General features: G+C 41.4%; 1 protein-coding gene across 1 annotated transcript; it reads left to right on the top strand.

The window, feature by feature from the left end:
- Window positions 1-220: 220 nt before the first annotated feature.
- On the top strand, window positions 221-17,062 carry LOC145400414 (heat shock protein hsp-16.2-like). Its single transcript, XM_080272927.1, has 4 exons — window positions 221-306; window positions 5,049-5,292; window positions 13,207-13,360; window positions 15,485-17,062. The coding sequence occupies exons 2-4, from the start codon at window positions 5,065-5,067 to the stop codon at window positions 15,697-15,699; spliced, it is 597 nt and encodes a 198-aa protein (XP_080129053.1). The 5' UTR covers window positions 221-306; window positions 5,049-5,064; the 3' UTR covers window positions 15,700-17,062.
- The last annotated feature ends 1,209 nt before the right edge of the window (window positions 17,063-18,271 follow it).

The following is an 18,271-nucleotide window of genomic DNA, read 5'->3' as shown; positions in this document are numbered from 1 at the left end:
CTTTATTCTATTATGTTCAATTATACAACTACCAAACAATCCACATTCAAACTAGGGATAAAATTAAAATGAACAGTATGATAACTAGGCGATTTCAGACAATAATAAACTGTACTGGAGACTTCTTTATCCAGAAAATTCCTGAAGATTCTTGATAAGTACACCACGGAGGCTTATAAGTTACACCAGCTTGACGTCATCCCGCAGACGACACTAGTCCGTGGACGAGGGGCGAACAGGCGAAGTTGGTTGTCAGTCCATCAACCTGAGGATCCACAAGCATTATTCAAGTCGCTTATTGGTGTGGTAAATATTGACTTGGAACATTGCTAGAGATTACAGTGGCTTCGTATTAGGATGTCAATGTACTGAACCAGGTAAATTGCTGTATGGAGGGTGACGGTCCTTGCTTCCTTGAAGTGACAACCGTACCAATCAGCGTAAAAATTTGCACCCAAAGTGAGACGAGTACATTATACAAATTCAAAACGAAATTGAATAATACGTGTTCATTATGAGTCAAAGATTGTTAATGTTTTTTCACTTCAAACAAAAGATGGTAAGTTACGGTATTGTATGCGGAAGTTATGCGATACATAGTTTATATGTGGGCTCACAAAACATGTAGGTAAGAGTATTTTCATATTAACAGAAGCAGTGGTGTAGCCACAGAGGTGGTTGGGGTGCAACTGGCCACCCTTGAAGCATACCCGGCCACTCCAAGTTTCCGGGGGAATATCCAGTCAGTTTGCTGTTTAAGACAGCCATAGAATATATTTCCTCTTTATATTGTATATATCTCTCCTAACTTTCTCATTTACAGTTCCATACGGTATATATTTGTTGCAAGTTAATATTAGCTGTAGTATAATTTATTGAACAATACAAGAAAGGGTAATGTGGTAGGCTGCACTGACAAACTGCAGAGCTCCCGTTAACAAATGTTGAAAATTTTATGCAGCCGAGTCAGCCTAAAAGTCTGTTATGCCAGGTGCCCACATTCCACAGTTTGTGTTTAAAATTGGTGGTTTTATAGTTGGTATCCTCAAAATTACAGTAATTGCTCGATTATCTGATGTAATAGAGCCAAAGGCATGACCGGGTAGTGAACTTCTCAGCTGGCCCTCATTTGTACATAACCTAACTTTGAAAGCCTTTGTAAAAGGTCACTACAGTACATCATACAACACTTGTTCCTATTGTTTAACACTACAGTGCTCCATCTGCTTAAGCAGACCTAAAAATGCAGTGGGCCTACAAAACATAATGGTAAAATGGAATAAAATCATGGTAAAATAGAATATATATATGGTACAGTACAGAGGAGTGAATGATGAAGTGAAAGAGAGAGAGATTGTTCAGATGCTTGAGGATGCAAAAGTGGATATATGTGGATTGACTGAAACTAAATGGAAAGGTGAAAGGGTGAGAGATTGGGAATATGATTTAGGTATATGTATGGGAGTCAATGAGAGTGAGAGGGCAAGAGAGGGAGTATGTCTGATGATAAGCAACGGTGGGTGCAAGGATTGTATGGGTGAGGATGAAAGTAGGTATACAAGCATGGGCGATTGTATGTGTGTATGCCCTGACCAAGGATCGAGTGGCAAGAGTGAAAGATGAGTTTTGGGCGAGAGTAGAAGCATGTATGGACAAGCTTGAGAGGAGTGAGAGAGTGCTGTTGATTGGAGACATGAATGGCAAAGTTGGGAATGTACGAGTGGATGGAGTGGTTGGTCAGTGGGGTGTGCCAGCTGAAGTAGATGAGAATGGTAGTGCTTTGGTGGACATCTGTGCTTGTAAGGGTGGCAATAGCCAACACCTACTTTCGTCATAAGATGATCCACCGGTATACATGGAGAGTAATGAGGAGGATGGATGGTGAACTTGTTGAATGAAAGGCAATGATAGACTACGTGTGTGTGGATGAGCGAATGAGAAGACAAGTGTTGGATGCAAGAGTGTGGAGAGGGTGGGGAAATGGAGTCTCGGACCATCACTTAGTGATGGCCAAGGTAGAACTGCAAAGAAAATGGTTGAGGAAATGAAGGGGAAGACAGGAGGAAGCAGCTCCTGTGAGAAGAGTGGAGAAATTGCAAGACAGTGAGAAAATAACAGAGTATAAGAGCATAGTGGAAGAAAGATTGGGAAGGTATGAGCTAGAGCAGATGGAAGGGGTGGAAGACGTATGTAAGATATTCATGGAAGAGATAGGCGCACCGTGTGAGGCGGTTTGTGGAGTGAGGAGGAGATGCAAGGGTGTGCAAGGGACAGCATGGTGGAATGATGAGGTGAAACGAGCTGTGGAACAAAAGAAGAAGGCATATAGTGAATGGTTAGTAAGTAGAGGTAGGGGAGATGAGAGAGAGAAGAGAGAGGTGTATGTGAGCAGAAGGGAGGTTAAGAGACTGGTGAAGGAGAGTAAGAAGAATGTGGATGAAGAGTTTGACAGGAATCTGAGTGTGAAATGGAGGGAGAGTAAGAAATTGTTTTGGAAGGAGGAAAGGAAAGTAAGGCAGTGTGAAAGGGGAAATAGTAGGGGAGTGAAAGATAGGAATAATAGATTGTTGGTGGAGAAGAGAGAGAAATTGAGGAGACGGAAGGAGCACTTTGAGGATTTGTTGAATGTAGAGAGTGAGGGCAGTGCGAGTATAAGTGGTTGGGGAATGGCTGGGAGAAGAGGAGATGAGAGGAGGGAGGAGATCAGTAGGTCGGAAGTAGTGGAAACGATGAAGAAGATTAAGTTGGGAAAGGCCCCAGGAATTGATGGAATGTGTGGTGAAATGCTGAGGTATGGGGGTGAGATTGTTGTGGAGTGGATATGGAAGTTGTGTAGATTGGCTTGGGAAGAGGGAAGGGTTCCAGAGGACTGGAAATCAGGTATAATTGTTCCTTTATACAAAGGAATAGGGGAGAGAGAAGTATGTGGTAACCATAGGGGTATTTGCCTTCTTTGTGTGACTGGTAAAATATATGGTAGAATACTCATTGACAGGGTTAGGCATATGACAGAGGAGCTAGTTGGAGAAGAACAAGGGGGATTTAGGAAGGGAAAATGGTGTGTAGATCAGATATTTGTTCTGAGATGTTTAGTGGAGAAGTATCTAGAGAAGGGAAGGAAAGTGTATGCTGCCTTCATGGACTTTGAGAAAGCTTATGACAGAATAGATAGGCAAGGTATGTGGAAGATATTAAGAATATATGGAGTGGAGGGGAAATTGTTGAGTGCTGTGAAGAGTATGTACGAGGAAGCTAGGGCTACGGTGCGAGTGGATGGCAAGCTGAGTGAGTTCTTTGATCTCAATGTGGGACTGAAACAGGGTTGTGTGATGTCTCCATGGCTGTTTAATATATACATGAATGGGATTGAAAAGGAGGTGCAAGGTTAGGCAGTGGATGTGGGAGTGTCTCTAGTGAATGAGGGTGAGATTTGGAAGATTCTGGTGTTGCTGTTTGCTGATGATACAGTATTGTTGAGTGAAGATGAATGGGAGTTGCAAGGTTTGGTGAATGAATTTGGGACAGTGTGTAGGAGGAGGAAGCTGAAAGTTAATGTAAACAAAAGTAAAGTTATGGTGTTTGAGAGGAATGAAGTCACAGAATGTACAGTGAGGTTGGATGGTGAGGATATGGAGAATGTGAGTGCATTCAAGTACTTGGGTAGTGTGATGAGTAAGGATGGAACTTTGGGGGATGAAGTGCGTGAAAGGGTACAGCAGGGAAGGAAAGTTGTTGGTTCACTGAAAGCAGTGATGAGGAATAGGGAGGTGAGTATGGAAGTTAAGAAGTCATTGCATGATAGTATTGTGATCCCTACCCTGACGTATGGAAGCGAGGCGTGGACCTTGCAAGAGGGGAACAAGTCAAGAGTGAGAGCACACGATATAAAGCCTAAAGGAAATATATATTCCCTTGTCATCCAAAACAGCAGATTGACCAAATATCAATGGACTCCCCCTAAGCAGTTTTTCTTGGGCCTCCCCATGTGTAGGCTTGGCCACTTTTCTTTTTCCAGGCTAAACATTGGACCTAAGGTAGTGTTTGTTAATAGAGTTGCTACAGTGTTCTCCTGGTTCTAGAGTTTTTGTTATCACTGTGAGATGATAATCTGTGGTTCTGCCATTATAGCACATTTTTGGCTTAAAAAATTGGTATCGCCTGCCTGAACTGGTTTCTGCTGCAGTTATGCCTTGTCTGTGGTTTCTAATGGCTTTGGGGGATTCAGAAGTGTGGCCTTACTTGAGGAGTTAATCCCAGGTGGTGGAGGCCATGCACTCTCCACCCATAGTCTTTCTTTGGTGTGTGTTTCATCCCTATTGTCCTTTTCAACACTATCTATTAATTAAACTATTCCTAATTTGTGTTTCTGGTACGCGCCATAGCAATATTTACTGGGTATGTATTTACTGGGCCTAAAATTGTTTTATAAAAGAAAATCTGGCTTGCACTTGGGGTGCCACAAGTTCTGTGTATTGTATCTCGCACCTTGTTCAGTACCAACCATGTGCGATAACCAGAGGATCACTGTGCTGTGCATGTTCTTCCGTGGTATTTCATTCTAAGGAAAGCAACATGAAGGAAACATGCAGCTCTTGCACATTATTTTTTAAGGAAGATCATGTGAAGGAAACCAGAAGTACAGTACTGGAAATCTGAGCCAATTTGTCCCAAAGTTAAGGATTCAGATGAGATTGTATATTTCCAGACTCTGTCTTGATTAGAACTGAGGAATACCAAAATTAAGACAGAAGGATTTGGTTTACTTGACTAGGTTAGGTTTGGTACAGTTTGGTGCTTGTACAGATGGAATGTGCTTTCTTTGGCTACTGTTACATATACTGTGTATGTATATATATATATATATATATATATATATATATATATACCGTAGCCATAATCACTGCTTCTTTCCAGTTCATTAGCTGAACAGATTTTACCAGCATCAGAATTGCTCATTCCCTGTACAGTACTTTCAGTGATTTGAAAAATTAAATTTTCATCCCACAGTTTGGTTGATGACATAGCAAAGATTAATTATTAATCAATAGATTTCAGAGCAACAAGATGGTCATGTTGCGCATTTCCCGAGTGGTGCCAAAGCTGAGGGGTTTGTTGAGGGGTGGTCCGACCCCGCAGCATGGAACATCCATCATCGTCCCCACCTACACCCGTCCCTACAGCCGTGGACCTTTTGGACGAGACCCATTTTCACAGATGGAAGACTTTATGAAGGATATGGAGAGGAGATTTAGGAGGGACATTGAGGGCACTGTCAGCTCCATCTTTAGGGATGTAAGTAAAGTACTGTAGCCATGTCAGATCCATTCTTTACTTATAACTAAATGTTCCCTTTTGCAGAATGTTATGGAAAATTTGTATGGAAGACAGAACTTTTGGGTGGGGGGGGGGGAGTTTGGTTGGCACCTTCACCAGTGTCACCCCTAATGACCCTAAGCATACCCTAACCTTCTCCACCTTGGCCTTAAAATTTAAATACCTGAAACATTCATAAGGAAGCCTAAGAACACTTTGATAAACACATGTGCCTATATATATATACATATATAATAGTATATTATTAAACCTGGTTTGCCTGGCCAAGCAAACCCATGAACCACAGGCAAACATCCATCCTTTCAGGACCATCCTGTGCATTGAACTAATGCTTCCTTGCAGTGGACATCACCTTGCCACAACAAGGCATCAGGAACAGAGAAGGTTTAGTTCCCAGTTAACAGGAGCACCACAGTAGGCTCCTTATCACCCCATTATTTGGTTATATAGATATTATGGTTGCCACTCAACATTCTAAATGGTTTCTTAGGTTACAGGAAACAGTTAGGCTGGTCACTTGGTGTAAAGCCACCTGTTGTGGAAAGAAGAGTACAGTAATAAAAACTGACAGAAAGCATGGGAGAAATGGGAAGAAGAAGGGCTCACACAGAAAAAGAATGATAAAGGCAAAGGAAGGAGTAGGCAGCACATCAAGTGAGTGGATATTGTCACCACTATTTACCGCCAAGTCTCACTCTGTAAATTAGGCTTGTGAACTCCCAGTTCTTGAGCAGGGAACATTATTTGTCAAATGCTTGGTCTTAGCTTTTCCCTTAGAGATGACTCAGTATCATAATGGAGAAAGGAGATGCAACTCTACCCCACCTTTCATTTAGTGTATGATGTATACGGTAGAATCCTGGAATACATACACAATTCGTACCTGGAGGCTGTATGAGTTGCGAATTGTTCGAAAACCGAATCATTTTTTTCCCATAAGAAACAGTGTATTTTGCATTACAGCAAGCTCGCCCTGAATGTGTGGGTTTCGTTCCTAACGTAGTGCATTCGGCGTGAAACCGCGTAAGTTTTAACTACAGTAATCCCCGTATTATGTGGACACCCACTTTCCGGACACCCCACTTACCGGACATTGTGTGCCTGGACCTTTGGAACCCAAGAATGGCCAAAAAAAAAAGAAAAAAATCCCCCCCAAATCCTAATTTTTTCCCATCCGTAATTTGAAATTGCCGTGCAGTTGCCGAACAGCTGTTTACACCAATGGCCCATTCACCCCTTCCTTCCTCCCCCCTTCCCCCACCCCTGTCAGGGTAGCCATTTGGTATTTTTCATTACCAAATGTAGGCCAATTTGGTAATGAAAAATTCGTTTGGTAATGAATCAGAATAATGCATTACCAAACAGATTTTTCACATGCATGAGGATACACTGGATGGAAATGGTGGATTGTCTGCTCTCTCTGATTAATCTGCCGGCCTACATAGCGTGAAAATAATCAACATGCTGTTAATTATAAGGAGAGTGATTACATGTATTTCCACTTGTATATATACAGTAATTAGTGAAGAATAATGCTAGCTTTACGATTTTGGTAATGAAAATTGAGGAGTTTGGTAATGTGGCTGTTGTGATCTGGCAACTCTGATTCCGCATCACCAATACTGTCCAACAGTTACTGCTTAACTTTGATTGTGAGTAGATGCTAATCGCAGTGGAAGCCACACGTGCTCATTTTTTGTGAATAAACTGCATTACCTTGCCACTAGACCACACGGGAATTTACAGTGTTGTGCAATGTTAAGAAATTAGAATTTAGCATGCAAAGGATTAACTGTGGAGTGCAAAATGGCAGTTGAAACTGGCATGGTGCAGTTAAGAACAATGTGCAGTGTTAAACAATTATAACTCACAATGCAAAGAATTAAGTGCAGCACAACACTGGATGACTGTGCGTGCTTCAAGAGCATTTTCACCACTGCCAAAGCCTTAGAGAAGGCAGCCACAGACGTGCTGTAAGTACCTTGGCTGAGGTACAGTCACTTCTAATTCCTCATTCTTTGGTTCCTTTTCATTTATTTCATGCTTTATGTCCATTATTGGTGTGAATAGAATCTAAAATAGGTTTAAATAGGTGCTATGCATGTCCGATAGGGAGTTATTTAGGTGGCTTTCAAAGTTAGGCCGGGTTAGGGTCCTTAAGTACCAGTCGAAGAGCCAGGGGCCCACTTTCCAGGCATGCCTTTGGCTCTATTACGTCTGATGGTAGAGGGATTACTGTACTCCTTATTTTGCTCCCTAGACCCCCTAAATGTGGTGTTTTGCTGTTATCAGCCATTTGTAATCAATATGAAGCACTTTAAGTGGTTAGAAGGTTTATTTAATGTTATAACATACAAAGTTGCAAGGAGAGTGGAAAGGTTACAAGAGGATGAGAAAAAGGCAGAGTATAAGAGAGAAGTGGAGGAACGATTGGGCAAATATGAATTGGAGCAGATGGGAGACGTGGAAGGTGTGTGTAAGATATTTACAGAAGAAATATGTGCAGCATGTGATGTGGTGTGTGGAAGGAAGAGAAGACGGAGGGGGGTGCAAGGAACAGTGTGGTGGACTGAAGAGGTGAAACAGGCAGTGGCACAAAAGAAGAAAGCATACAATGAATGGATGAGAAATAGGGGCGTGGAAGAAGTTGAGAGGCGGAAGAGAGAGTTATATGTGGAAAGGAAGAGAGAGGTGAAAAGATTAGTAAGAGAGAGTAAGAAGAGAGTGGATGAGGAATTTGGAAGGAATTTGAGTGTAAAGTGGAGGGACTGTAAGAAAATGTTCTGGAAAGAAGTGAAAAGAGTAAGACAGGGTGGAAGTGAAGTTAGCAGGGGAGTGAAAGATAAAAATGGTAGATTACTAGTGGAGAAGGGAGAAAAAGTGAGCAGATGGAGAGAACACTTTAAGGAATTGTTGAACGTAGAGGATGGAAGTAATGCGAGTATAAGTGGCTGGGGAATGGCTGGGAGAACTAGGGAGGTGAGAAGACAGGAAGAAATCAGTAGGATAGAAGTTGTGGAAGCAATGAAGAAAGTTAAATCGGGGAAAGCCCCAGGAATTGATGGAGTGTGTGGTGAAATGCTGAAGCATGGGGGAGAGATAGTAGTAGAATGGATGTGGAAGATGTGCAGATTGGCCTGGGAGGAAGGTAGAGTCCCGGAGGATTGGAAGTCAGGTATAATTATTCCCTTGTACAAAGGAAAAGGGGAAAAATAAGTGTGTGGTAATCATAGGGGCATTTGTCTTCTTAGTATAATAGGAAAAGTGTATGTAGACAGAGTTAAAGAAGGAACAGAGAAATTAGTTGGAGAAGAACAGGGAGGCTTTAGGAAGGGAAGAGGTTGTGTAGATCAGATATTCATTCTTAGATCTTTAGTGGAAAAGTTTCTAGAGAAGGGAAAGAAGTTGTATGCGGCTTTCATGGATTTGGAGAAAGCATATGACAGGGTGGATAGACAAGGATTGTGGAAAGTGTTAAGAATATATGGAGTAGATGGGAAGTTGTTGAATGCTGTGAAGAGTATGTACGATGGTGCGAAGGCTGCAGTGCGTGTGGATGGTGAACTAAGTGAATTTTTCTCTTTGAAAGTTGGTTTGAAACAGGGATGTGTCATGTCTCCATGGATGTTCAATCTGTACATGGATGGGGTAATAAAAGAGGTACAAGGTAGGGTAGTGGATGTTGGAGTGGCCCTGGTGAGAGAGGATAGTGTTTGGAAACTCCCTGTACTGTTGTTTGCAGATGATACTGTGTTGTTGAGTGAAGACGAAGGGGAGCTGCAAGGCTTGGTGGATGAGTTTGGGAGAGTGTGTAAGAAACGGAACCTAAAGGTGAATGTAGGGAAGAGTAAAGTGATGGTCTTTGAGAGAGGTGAAGTCAGTGAATGTACAGCGAGGTTGGATGGTGAGGAATTGGAAAATGTGAGTACGTTTAAGTATTTGGGTAGTGTGATGAGTAAGGATGGAGGTTTGGAGGGTGAAGTGCTTGAAAGGGTACAGCAGGGAAGAAAGGTTGCTGGTTCCTTGAAAGCAGTGATAAGAAAACAGGGAAGTGAGCATGGAAGTAAAAGTTACTACATGACAGTATTGTGATACCAACTCTAACATACGGAAGTGAAGCTTGGACATTGTTGGAAGGACACAAGTCAAGAGTGAGAGCAGTGGAAATGAGTTATTTAAGAGGAGCCTGTGGAGTCACGTGGAGAGACAGGCTGACGAATGAGGATATAAAGGAGCGTTGTGGTGTGGATGTGGATGTGATAGGAAGCGTTGTGAGGAACACACTGAGGTGGTTTGGCCATGTGGAGAGGATGGAGGGTGAAAGACTGACAAAGAGAGTGTATATGAGTAAGGTGGAGGGTGGAAGAGGGAGGGGGAGACTGAGGATGAGATGGAGGGATGGGGTGGAGAGGTATATGAGAGAGGGGGGTGTGAGTTGGGAGCAGGGCAGTGAAATGGCGGGGGACAGGGCGACTTGGAGGCGATTTGTTTGTGGCCACCCCAAACGGGATTGAGGCGTCTGGCAATAGATAGATAGATAGAACATACAAATACAGTACCGCACAGCAAAACTTCAACATACAAATACTGTACGTAAACACAAGGTAACATTCTGACGCCGACTGGTTTCGGGACTGTCACAACAGTAACTAGACAATTCGCCTTCATTAATAAAGACAGCTATGGGTGACGCTAAAATATAATTCACAAGCGACTACATCAAGAAAGAAACAAGTTAATTATTGACTAGGTGCAACTAATAAATAATATCCAAAGCTTACGCTATTGAACGTAGACTTTGATGGATCCCCTTGAAATATAGTTATTAAAGTACAGTAATCACTCCAATATCCGACGTAATAGAGCCATAGGTAGGTCCGGATATTGGTTCTGTCCGGATATTGGGCCCCAGCTTATGGACTTGTACTTATGGACCCTAACTCAGAGAAACACCTATACAACTCCCTCTGGACATGCATAGCACCTATTTAAGACCCAAATCACACCAATAAGGCACATAAATGACTGAAATAAATGCAAAAGAAACATAAAATGAGGGTTTAGAAGTAGGTTCATACAATAATAAACATTCTGGTGACTGGCTCCTGGACTGGTACTTGTGGACCCTAACCTAGCCTAACTCAGAAAAACACCTTCCTACTGCACATGCATAGCTCCTAACACCCTATTCACACCAATAAAGGACATTAAAGAGTGAAATGAGGTAAGTATAGTATGGAAAAAAGTACAGTATGAAACATTCTTATGTCCGGATAGTGGGGATGTTCGGATATTGGGCGTCCGGATATTAGAGTGATTACTGTATTGATTAATTAATAATAAGTATATTTATAAAAGTATTGATTAATTAATAATAAGTATATTTATAGAATGACGGGGAATCGTCCAGGGTGCAAATTGTCCTGACGAGGAATCGTCCATGTTTTGACGGGGAATTGTCTGTTGGCGAATTAACTTGACGTCGATCATGTGTAATCATATAAATCAGGTTAACTGGTTACAAGGCATTATTTAATGCTTTAACTTTATTTAAGTGCTTTAACTTACAAATACATACCAGAACAGTAAATATTTAACTTACAAATACAGTACTGTGGAAAAGCAGTACTGTACAGCAAATATTTAATGAACAAATAAAAAAGGCAATATTCCGATGCCTATCAGGTAAACTGGTTATAAGACTTGCTTTAATGGTATTTAATAGTACTTTAAATTGCACATAAACTTACTAGGACAGTAATGTGAATATTTAACTTACAAATTCAGTACAGTACTGTGGAAAAGCAGGACACGATCACGTGATCAAAACAAACCATGCGTGGTGCTGCACTGATGTTCGAGGATTTGGCCTTTCAAAGGCCTCTCGCGTAAATTTATAGTTTTCGTAATGGTTCTTAATCTTATTGTCTTATACATATCCCAGCACTTACTGTGTATAATTGCGAGCGCATTCAGTGAGAACATGTTCGGGGCGAGCTTACTGTAATCCATTCTTTAGTATGGATGAAATGGTAGATTTTGCTTTGCTGTAATGAATGGCAAGATTGGAGACAAGGGTTCCACTTTGAAACTTTGCAGTGAGTTCTTTTTTCAGCTCAATTATTGTTCTCACTGCTTTTCTTTTACCTCCAGCTGACTCACTAATCTTCTTAGGGCCCATAATTATGTACAATTTTTAACGAAAATACGTAATTTATCACAAAGTTTAATGGAGCCTGTATGACTGATGCTTAGCTGGCGTAAGACAAAGCGGGACTGGCGACCACGTGGCACCTATGACGACGCATCTCTTAGTGCGAATAGCGGGTCGCCGTACAAAAACTGGAATGATTTTTGGACAAAAAAGTTGCACGAAAACCAAGTTGTACGAGTAGAGAGGCGTACGATTTCCGGGGTTCCACTGTACTTGATTAAGAAAAAAAAAATGCTCAATTAAAGTGAATATGATGATGATTCTGTTTCGGAGCTTTAGTGGGTAATTAAGGTGCTCCAATCAGATTGAGCCTGTGTAGGTTTATATTCAAGAGGTGATTGGGGTTTACAGTATTGCTCACATAATGCCACTTAGGGATGAGTGAGGCTGGTCACTCTCTTCTTAAATGTCAGGACCAACTTAACTAACCCCGGGCTTCTCCGCTTCTGTTGGGGCAACATAGGATTGGATGATGGATGGATGGATCTATTTCAGATTGATACATTGCTTTAATGAGGATACCATATATCATTAGTTTGTTACATTTCTTAGTATTGTTATGATCAACTGTATTCAGGTAGTATCACTCTCATCTTAAATGTCAGGACCAATTTGCCTAGCCCAAGGCTCCAACACTCCTCATGGGGCAATGTAGGATTGGATGATGAATGAATGAATCAGATTCATATTCTGAGGACATCATGAACTACAGTATGTTGATCAGTAAGGTATCATCAGATGTCTACAGTCCAGTACTTTTATCATGTATACAAGACCATTTCCAGTAAAGTACTGGATGGTGGGGTCAGCATAATCTCACAACAGTTCAAAGAGAGGGAGGTTAACATCATTGACCTTTAATCCCCTCCTGTCCCCAGGGAGCTGTTTTGACTTAAATACATTTGTTCAGTAGTTAATGGTCTGATACTCAGACTAAATCCGGCCTGTGGAAAAGAAAATTAAATGACCTGTCTCTGTATCCTTCCATGAGCAGCATTAATTTATGGTTCCATCAGGCACCTAAAAGAAACTTAAATGTGGTGGCGCAGTGCACTGTGGGTGAAGCTGAGCAGCTGCGGCATCCACCAGGAAGCCATACTTCCTCATGTTTCTCCACACAGCATTATGGGGAAGGACTCGGGTCCGTCCCTCAAGCACAAGGAGGCACCGATTACCTACATGGTACATGTATTGCACTAGCAGTATGATGGTCCCGTGGAAGCAGTTGCTTACTCATGGTGATTGGGTCTGCTGAGCTAGACAGACTGATGTTAACAGTAACAACAAGAGCTGTTCATTCATTCCATGTGCTTTATAGACATGCCACTGGTTAGTTTGAAATACAGTATAAGATGTACTCATAGCAGTGATACTGATAAAGTGTCTTTTTCATAGCAGTGATGTTGATTTAGTTTCTTAAACCCTTTGAGGCTGAGATGTGGCTGTTAAGCCAAGTAGAGACATCAGGCATTAGCCACAATATGCACAGCAGTCATTTAGCTTTCAAGTTGTAATGAAGATACCTTCTTTTTAGCCCTTTTGAAGGCAAGAGTTCACCACCAAGATGAATAAATATTTCTGAGAGAAGTCCAAATCTCACACCAGTTCAGACATTGTGATAGGTTTAATATTTTCACCTTACATACCATATCTTTCAGTTTCCTCCTCTCCTTGGGTCATCACGTGGACTTGTCCCCAGAGTCTCAGAGCCTGCGTTTGGCCATGTGGAAGATATATCCACAGAAAACACATACAAGTTGTCTTTTAACTTTGCCAATGCTAAGCCAGAGGATGTAAAAGTCTCACTGAAAGGTATGTTAATGCATCAGCATTATTGCTTATCCATAATGTTATCTCCATGCATAAGAAGGTGCCTCATGATCAGAATATTGTCGGTTGATGAGAAATGTATATGGCAGAATACCTTAAAGGATGTGCATATATCAGATGTCTTGTGGGTGATTAACAGGATGGTTTTAGGAGTGGTAGGGGATGTGTGGTGGAGACAGGCACGTCATATGAAGTTAATGGAGCAGTATTGGTGAAAGAGAAGGAAGAGAAGTAAAAGGAGTGTTTGAGTGTGAGAGATCTGTGTGAGGGTAAGGTAACCTGGAGACATTTCTGTCATAGCCATTTGTGTTCAGGGGTTCTCTGGAGGAAGCATGGCATTGGAGATGATGATGGTGAAATGTTTAGCTACAGATAATGGCAAAAGTATGTGAGGAGGACTGTAGGGTACTTATGGTGGTTAAGGATCTTTTAAAGAATTAGAACAAGGCAAATAGGGAAGGGTTTTATGCATATATGGTGTTTTGTATGTGGAAAGTTATTGAATGTTAAAGTTATTAGGATATTAATGAAGCATATATAAGTATTGTTATGGGGGAAAAAATATTTATGTTGGTGTTATTGATAATAATCATGGGCTAGTTGTCCAGTGTTAGGAAGCTACTGTCAGAGCTTGTGACAGTTATCCAAAAATACATCAAGGAAAGCAAAAGGAATCTAAGATCTGATAAACTGCACCACCATTTTGTTTTACTGAGACTACACCATTGTTCAGTACATTATCAGTTGTTTAGTAAGAGAAGGGTGTGCTATGTTCCCATGGCTTTTTTATCTTATATATACATATATAACTATATCTGTCTATCTGTCTGTCTATCAATCTATCTATCTATCTATCTATCTATCTATCTATCTATCTGTATAATATGCACTGGTATATACAGTACAGAGCCTCTGTGGTACAGCGTGCATTTTCATACACTGAAGAACTAGGGTTCACACCCCGCCAGGGTAATAAACTTTGGGAGCGTTCTTCCGACCACGTACTGCGCTGGCGGACACAAGGGGTGCTGTGGTTGGGTTGAACCAGTGCCGCTAACTATAAAGTACGCTAGCACCCAGTCCGCTTGCGCAGGCCGATTACACTTGGTTCACAGACTACACACACATCCAAAGCCACTCCAACACTACAATTACACTTACAAGCACTTCTCACCCTACATACAATCTCTACCAGACAGCCTAAGCCACTTGGTAGAGATACATAGGCTGTATCGTTCCCACTTTGGTCGGGATTGGCCGGACCTGCAGTGGATACTCAAATGGCTGATGATGATGATGATGATATACAGTACACACACACACACACACACACACACACACACAGTATATAATGAGAGTGAAGTGTCCCAGGTCTGATGTATGCAGATGGTGATATGTAAGTTCCCTGATTCAGTAGTTAACAGGAGCATTACATGTTTTGGGGATGTCTATAAGTATCATGTATTGAAAGTAAAGTTAGTAGAGTGATGAGTGGTAAAATACAAGCATAACTTTGTGTGATGTGTTGGTGGATGGACAGATATTTGAGTTGGTGAGGGAGTTGGTGGTGGATGGACAGATATTTCAGTTAGTGAGGGAGTTTAAGTAACTAGGAGCAGTTATAGAACAGTGTTAAATGTGCAGAGGAAATGCTTGGGGTTAATAAAATCAGGCAGTTTATTCACACTGCGATGTTACACGGAGATACAGACAGACGAGTGAGGAAGTGAAGGAGCACTGTGTTGTTGCTGCAGATATGCCAGAAAGCATTATGAGAAGTACCCAGAGATGGTTTGTCCATGTGAAGAGTATGAAGAGGAAGACTAACTTTGAGAGAGCTTATGTGAGGTGGAAGGAGGAGGGGGAGGAATAGACTGAGGATGAGATGGAGAGCTGGGGTGGAGGTGTATGAGAGATGGTGTTGTGAATTGGAGAGGGGGCAGTCTGATGGCAGTGGACAGGGTTACCTGGAGCCAGTTAGTTTGTGACTACTCCCAGGGTTAAGGCATTTGGGTAGAGGTAGGTAGATAGTGTGTATTGAGTTTATTCTTGTAAATATACAGTTCTGTACTTTGAGGCCTGTACTAAATACATTTATTTGTGCAGGGAGAAACTTGAGTGTGTCCAGCAAAGCTACAACAGAAACAGAGCATTCAAAGTCCTCATATTCTGTGGTGCGAGAGTGTACACTGCCTGAGGATGTGGAGGTGGAAGCATTGGAGTCTTCACTATCACCTGAGGGCATTCTCACTGTAGAGGCTCCCCGCACTGGAGGAAAAGCTCAGACCTCTCAGACCATACACATAGATAGAGAAGACTGAATTGTTATAGCCAGCTTACACACATCAGACATGGATTGGCAGAAAATAGTCACATAGTGAGATCAGAGGTAGACACAATGGAACCATATGCTACATTCACTGTATATGAGTCAAAATAATAAAGCATAATGAAAGACCATCATTTATAAGTAAAGTAGCTCATGAGTTCAGTTGAAGTTACCTCAAAGTTTTTTTTTTTTTTATATAATAGTAATTTGTTTTGCAATCATCAATGTGCAAATGTATTTTTGTTCAGAATATGTCATTCAGACATAGAAATGTTTGCTGGTTGCATTATTGATATACTGGTTGTGCTTACAATGTTTCTTTATGTGGTATTTTGGTATTTACATCTCAATATATAGTGGACAGAACATGTGCAGATTTAAAAGTAGAGCATTGATATGCATAGTGTCATGATGTGTATGGACAAGCTGAATTCAGCATGTGGGAGTAGCTTAGTGAAGTGATGTACATATTTGAACAGAGTGGAGAGCCCTTGTTATGAGACTTAGAGAAATGTGGGATGATATATTGAGAAGGGACATCAAGTTTAGGGACTCACCAGAAAGCTGTAGTAGACTGTGCTGCTTGGAAATTAACTGCCAGATGAAAAGGTCTTGCCTATGTAAGCCTGGAATAATGCCTTCGGAATGTATGTAGGAAAATGGGAACTCTCTTGCTTATGTGTTTCAGTATAATATGCATAGAAAACTTTTCTTATATAGTGTTACTGGTACTTGTACAATATTGACAACTTCTTATTTTTTGTGTTTTCTTTTTCCTATTTCTTGAGCCCATGTCTCTGAAGTAATGTGAAATTATAATGATCATGTATTTGCAGTGTATCTTGGTGTTACAGGAAACCCTTCACAAGTCAACCTGTATGGGGCTCTAGAGTAGTTTGACACTGAATTTCCCAACTAACCGGAAGTAATTGCAAGAAAACTATATTACCCCCCCAGTAGTCGCAAATTATTTACAGTACTTGTTCATTAACACTAAAGAAGCATTTACAAAGCAAGAAAAATAAACAGTAAAAACAGTTTGGTGCATGTCATAGGGTAGGCTAGGATAGGAGGTTGCATAGACGTAGGGGTCAATTACGTGAAGTTCTGCACTTGCTTACTTCAAATTACAATCAAACTAAAATGTAACACTTGGAATATAGTAAACTAGAATGTAGCATTTGGAATGTAAGAAACTAAAATGTAACCCTTTTAATTAGCACTAGGTCACACCTCGGTCAGAGTTCAACTCACCAGAATTTCTGCCTCTTGCGGGGTCGATTTGTCAAGGTTTTACTGTATTGTATTAAGTACTGTGTATGGACAGATGTAATGTTAGGTGCTTGGCAATACAAGTAGCTTGTAGTTTCTGTTTTATTACTGATTAATACTTGTACCTGGTACTGTACAATCATGTAAGTACAGCAGCACATTTTTAGTTACTGCAATTTGTATCAAGTAGTCTACATAGCTTTAGTAAACATTGTTTCTGAAACTAGCTACATCCCACTGTAATGTAGTGTGTAATGCCTGGTAGCATATGAATGGGGAGGTGGGAAAAGTGATGTCTGTCTGTCTGTCTTTAGCCAAATGCCTTAACATTCTTCCCTGTGTCATAGAAATGACTAAATGGCATAAGTATGAAAAAATTTGTGATACTTTGGAACATCCTTGACTTTAGCAAGAAGTGACTGCGCTGGGATTAGAGATTGACCCCATATCCAGTCCCCCTGGTATCCTCACACTCTGGGAGTGAACCAGATGGAGTAACAGTGTTCAGGTTCAGCTAAACACTTCTGGCCCCACTGTGAATCTCATGGTCTTCCTTGGGACCTCTGTCTGTGACTACCGGTAATGCTGAGAAAGAAGAGCTGGGCTTTCTCCATGCCTTGCTGATAGTGCGACTACCTCACTTTTCTTGCATCATTTCTGACCGTTTTTAATGTCTGAGTCATTCCCATGAGGGTGGTCTGAACTATTCTATTTCCCTCTGTGCTCAAATGAAGACCAGGAATTGGACAGAGGCAGGGCTGAAGAGATCAAAACTATTCTCTTTCTATGCTCAAATGAGGACTGGGAATTGGACAGAGGCAGGGCTGGAGAGATCAAGTACAGTTGTCTGTGGGATCAGCTCACCTGCTTACAATTGTGGGAACTGCCTGTGTGTCATGAGCTGGTCCTCGTGCCTTCCTTGTGGGTGGAGTGTGTGTGTCTCAGATGCTGTCTCACCTGTATCATCTGATGGTGTGTGTATGAAATACATATGTAGTCATGGTATGGCTTTTCCCAAGTATTTTCTGCATGATTAGAGTGGATGTGTCTTGGTATGTTTAGGGACGGGAGATTACCCTAGGCCACAACACCAGTGCCTTCAAGAGGAAAGTTATGTTCACATGGTCATGTACAAGTTCCAGCCTCTTCTACATGTCATGGTGACTTCTCCCTCACCCTGCATAATGCCAGCCTTTTTCCCCACCTCACAGAGACTTCTTTCTCTACCCTCTTCTGCCTTAACAGTTCTAGATCCCTATCCACCTCACAGAGACCTCTTCCTCCCTTACTCA

This window comes from Coenobita brevimanus, chromosome 52 (assembly GCF_032717465.1).
Source record: "Coenobita brevimanus isolate Jiangsu-jjx chromosome 52, ASM3271746v2, whole genome shotgun sequence".
Classification (NCBI taxonomy): domain Eukaryota; kingdom Metazoa; phylum Arthropoda; class Malacostraca; order Decapoda; family Coenobitidae; genus Coenobita; species Coenobita brevimanus.
This window is presented reverse-complemented; position numbering and strand designations above follow the sequence as displayed.

Coding starts and splice junctions, on each gene's coding strand:
- LOC145400414 (XM_080272927.1), top strand. CDS start 5,065: ATGGTCATGTTGCGCATTTCCCGAGTGGTGCCAAAGCTGAGGGGTTTG. Junction 5,293..13,206: donor TCAGCTCCATCTTTAGGGAT/GTAAGTAAAGTA, acceptor CATATCTTTCAG/TTTCCTCCTCTCCTTGGGTC. Junction 13,361..15,484: donor TGTAAAAGTCTCACTGAAAG/GTATGTTAATGC, acceptor TTATTTGTGCAG/GGAGAAACTTGAGTGTGTCC.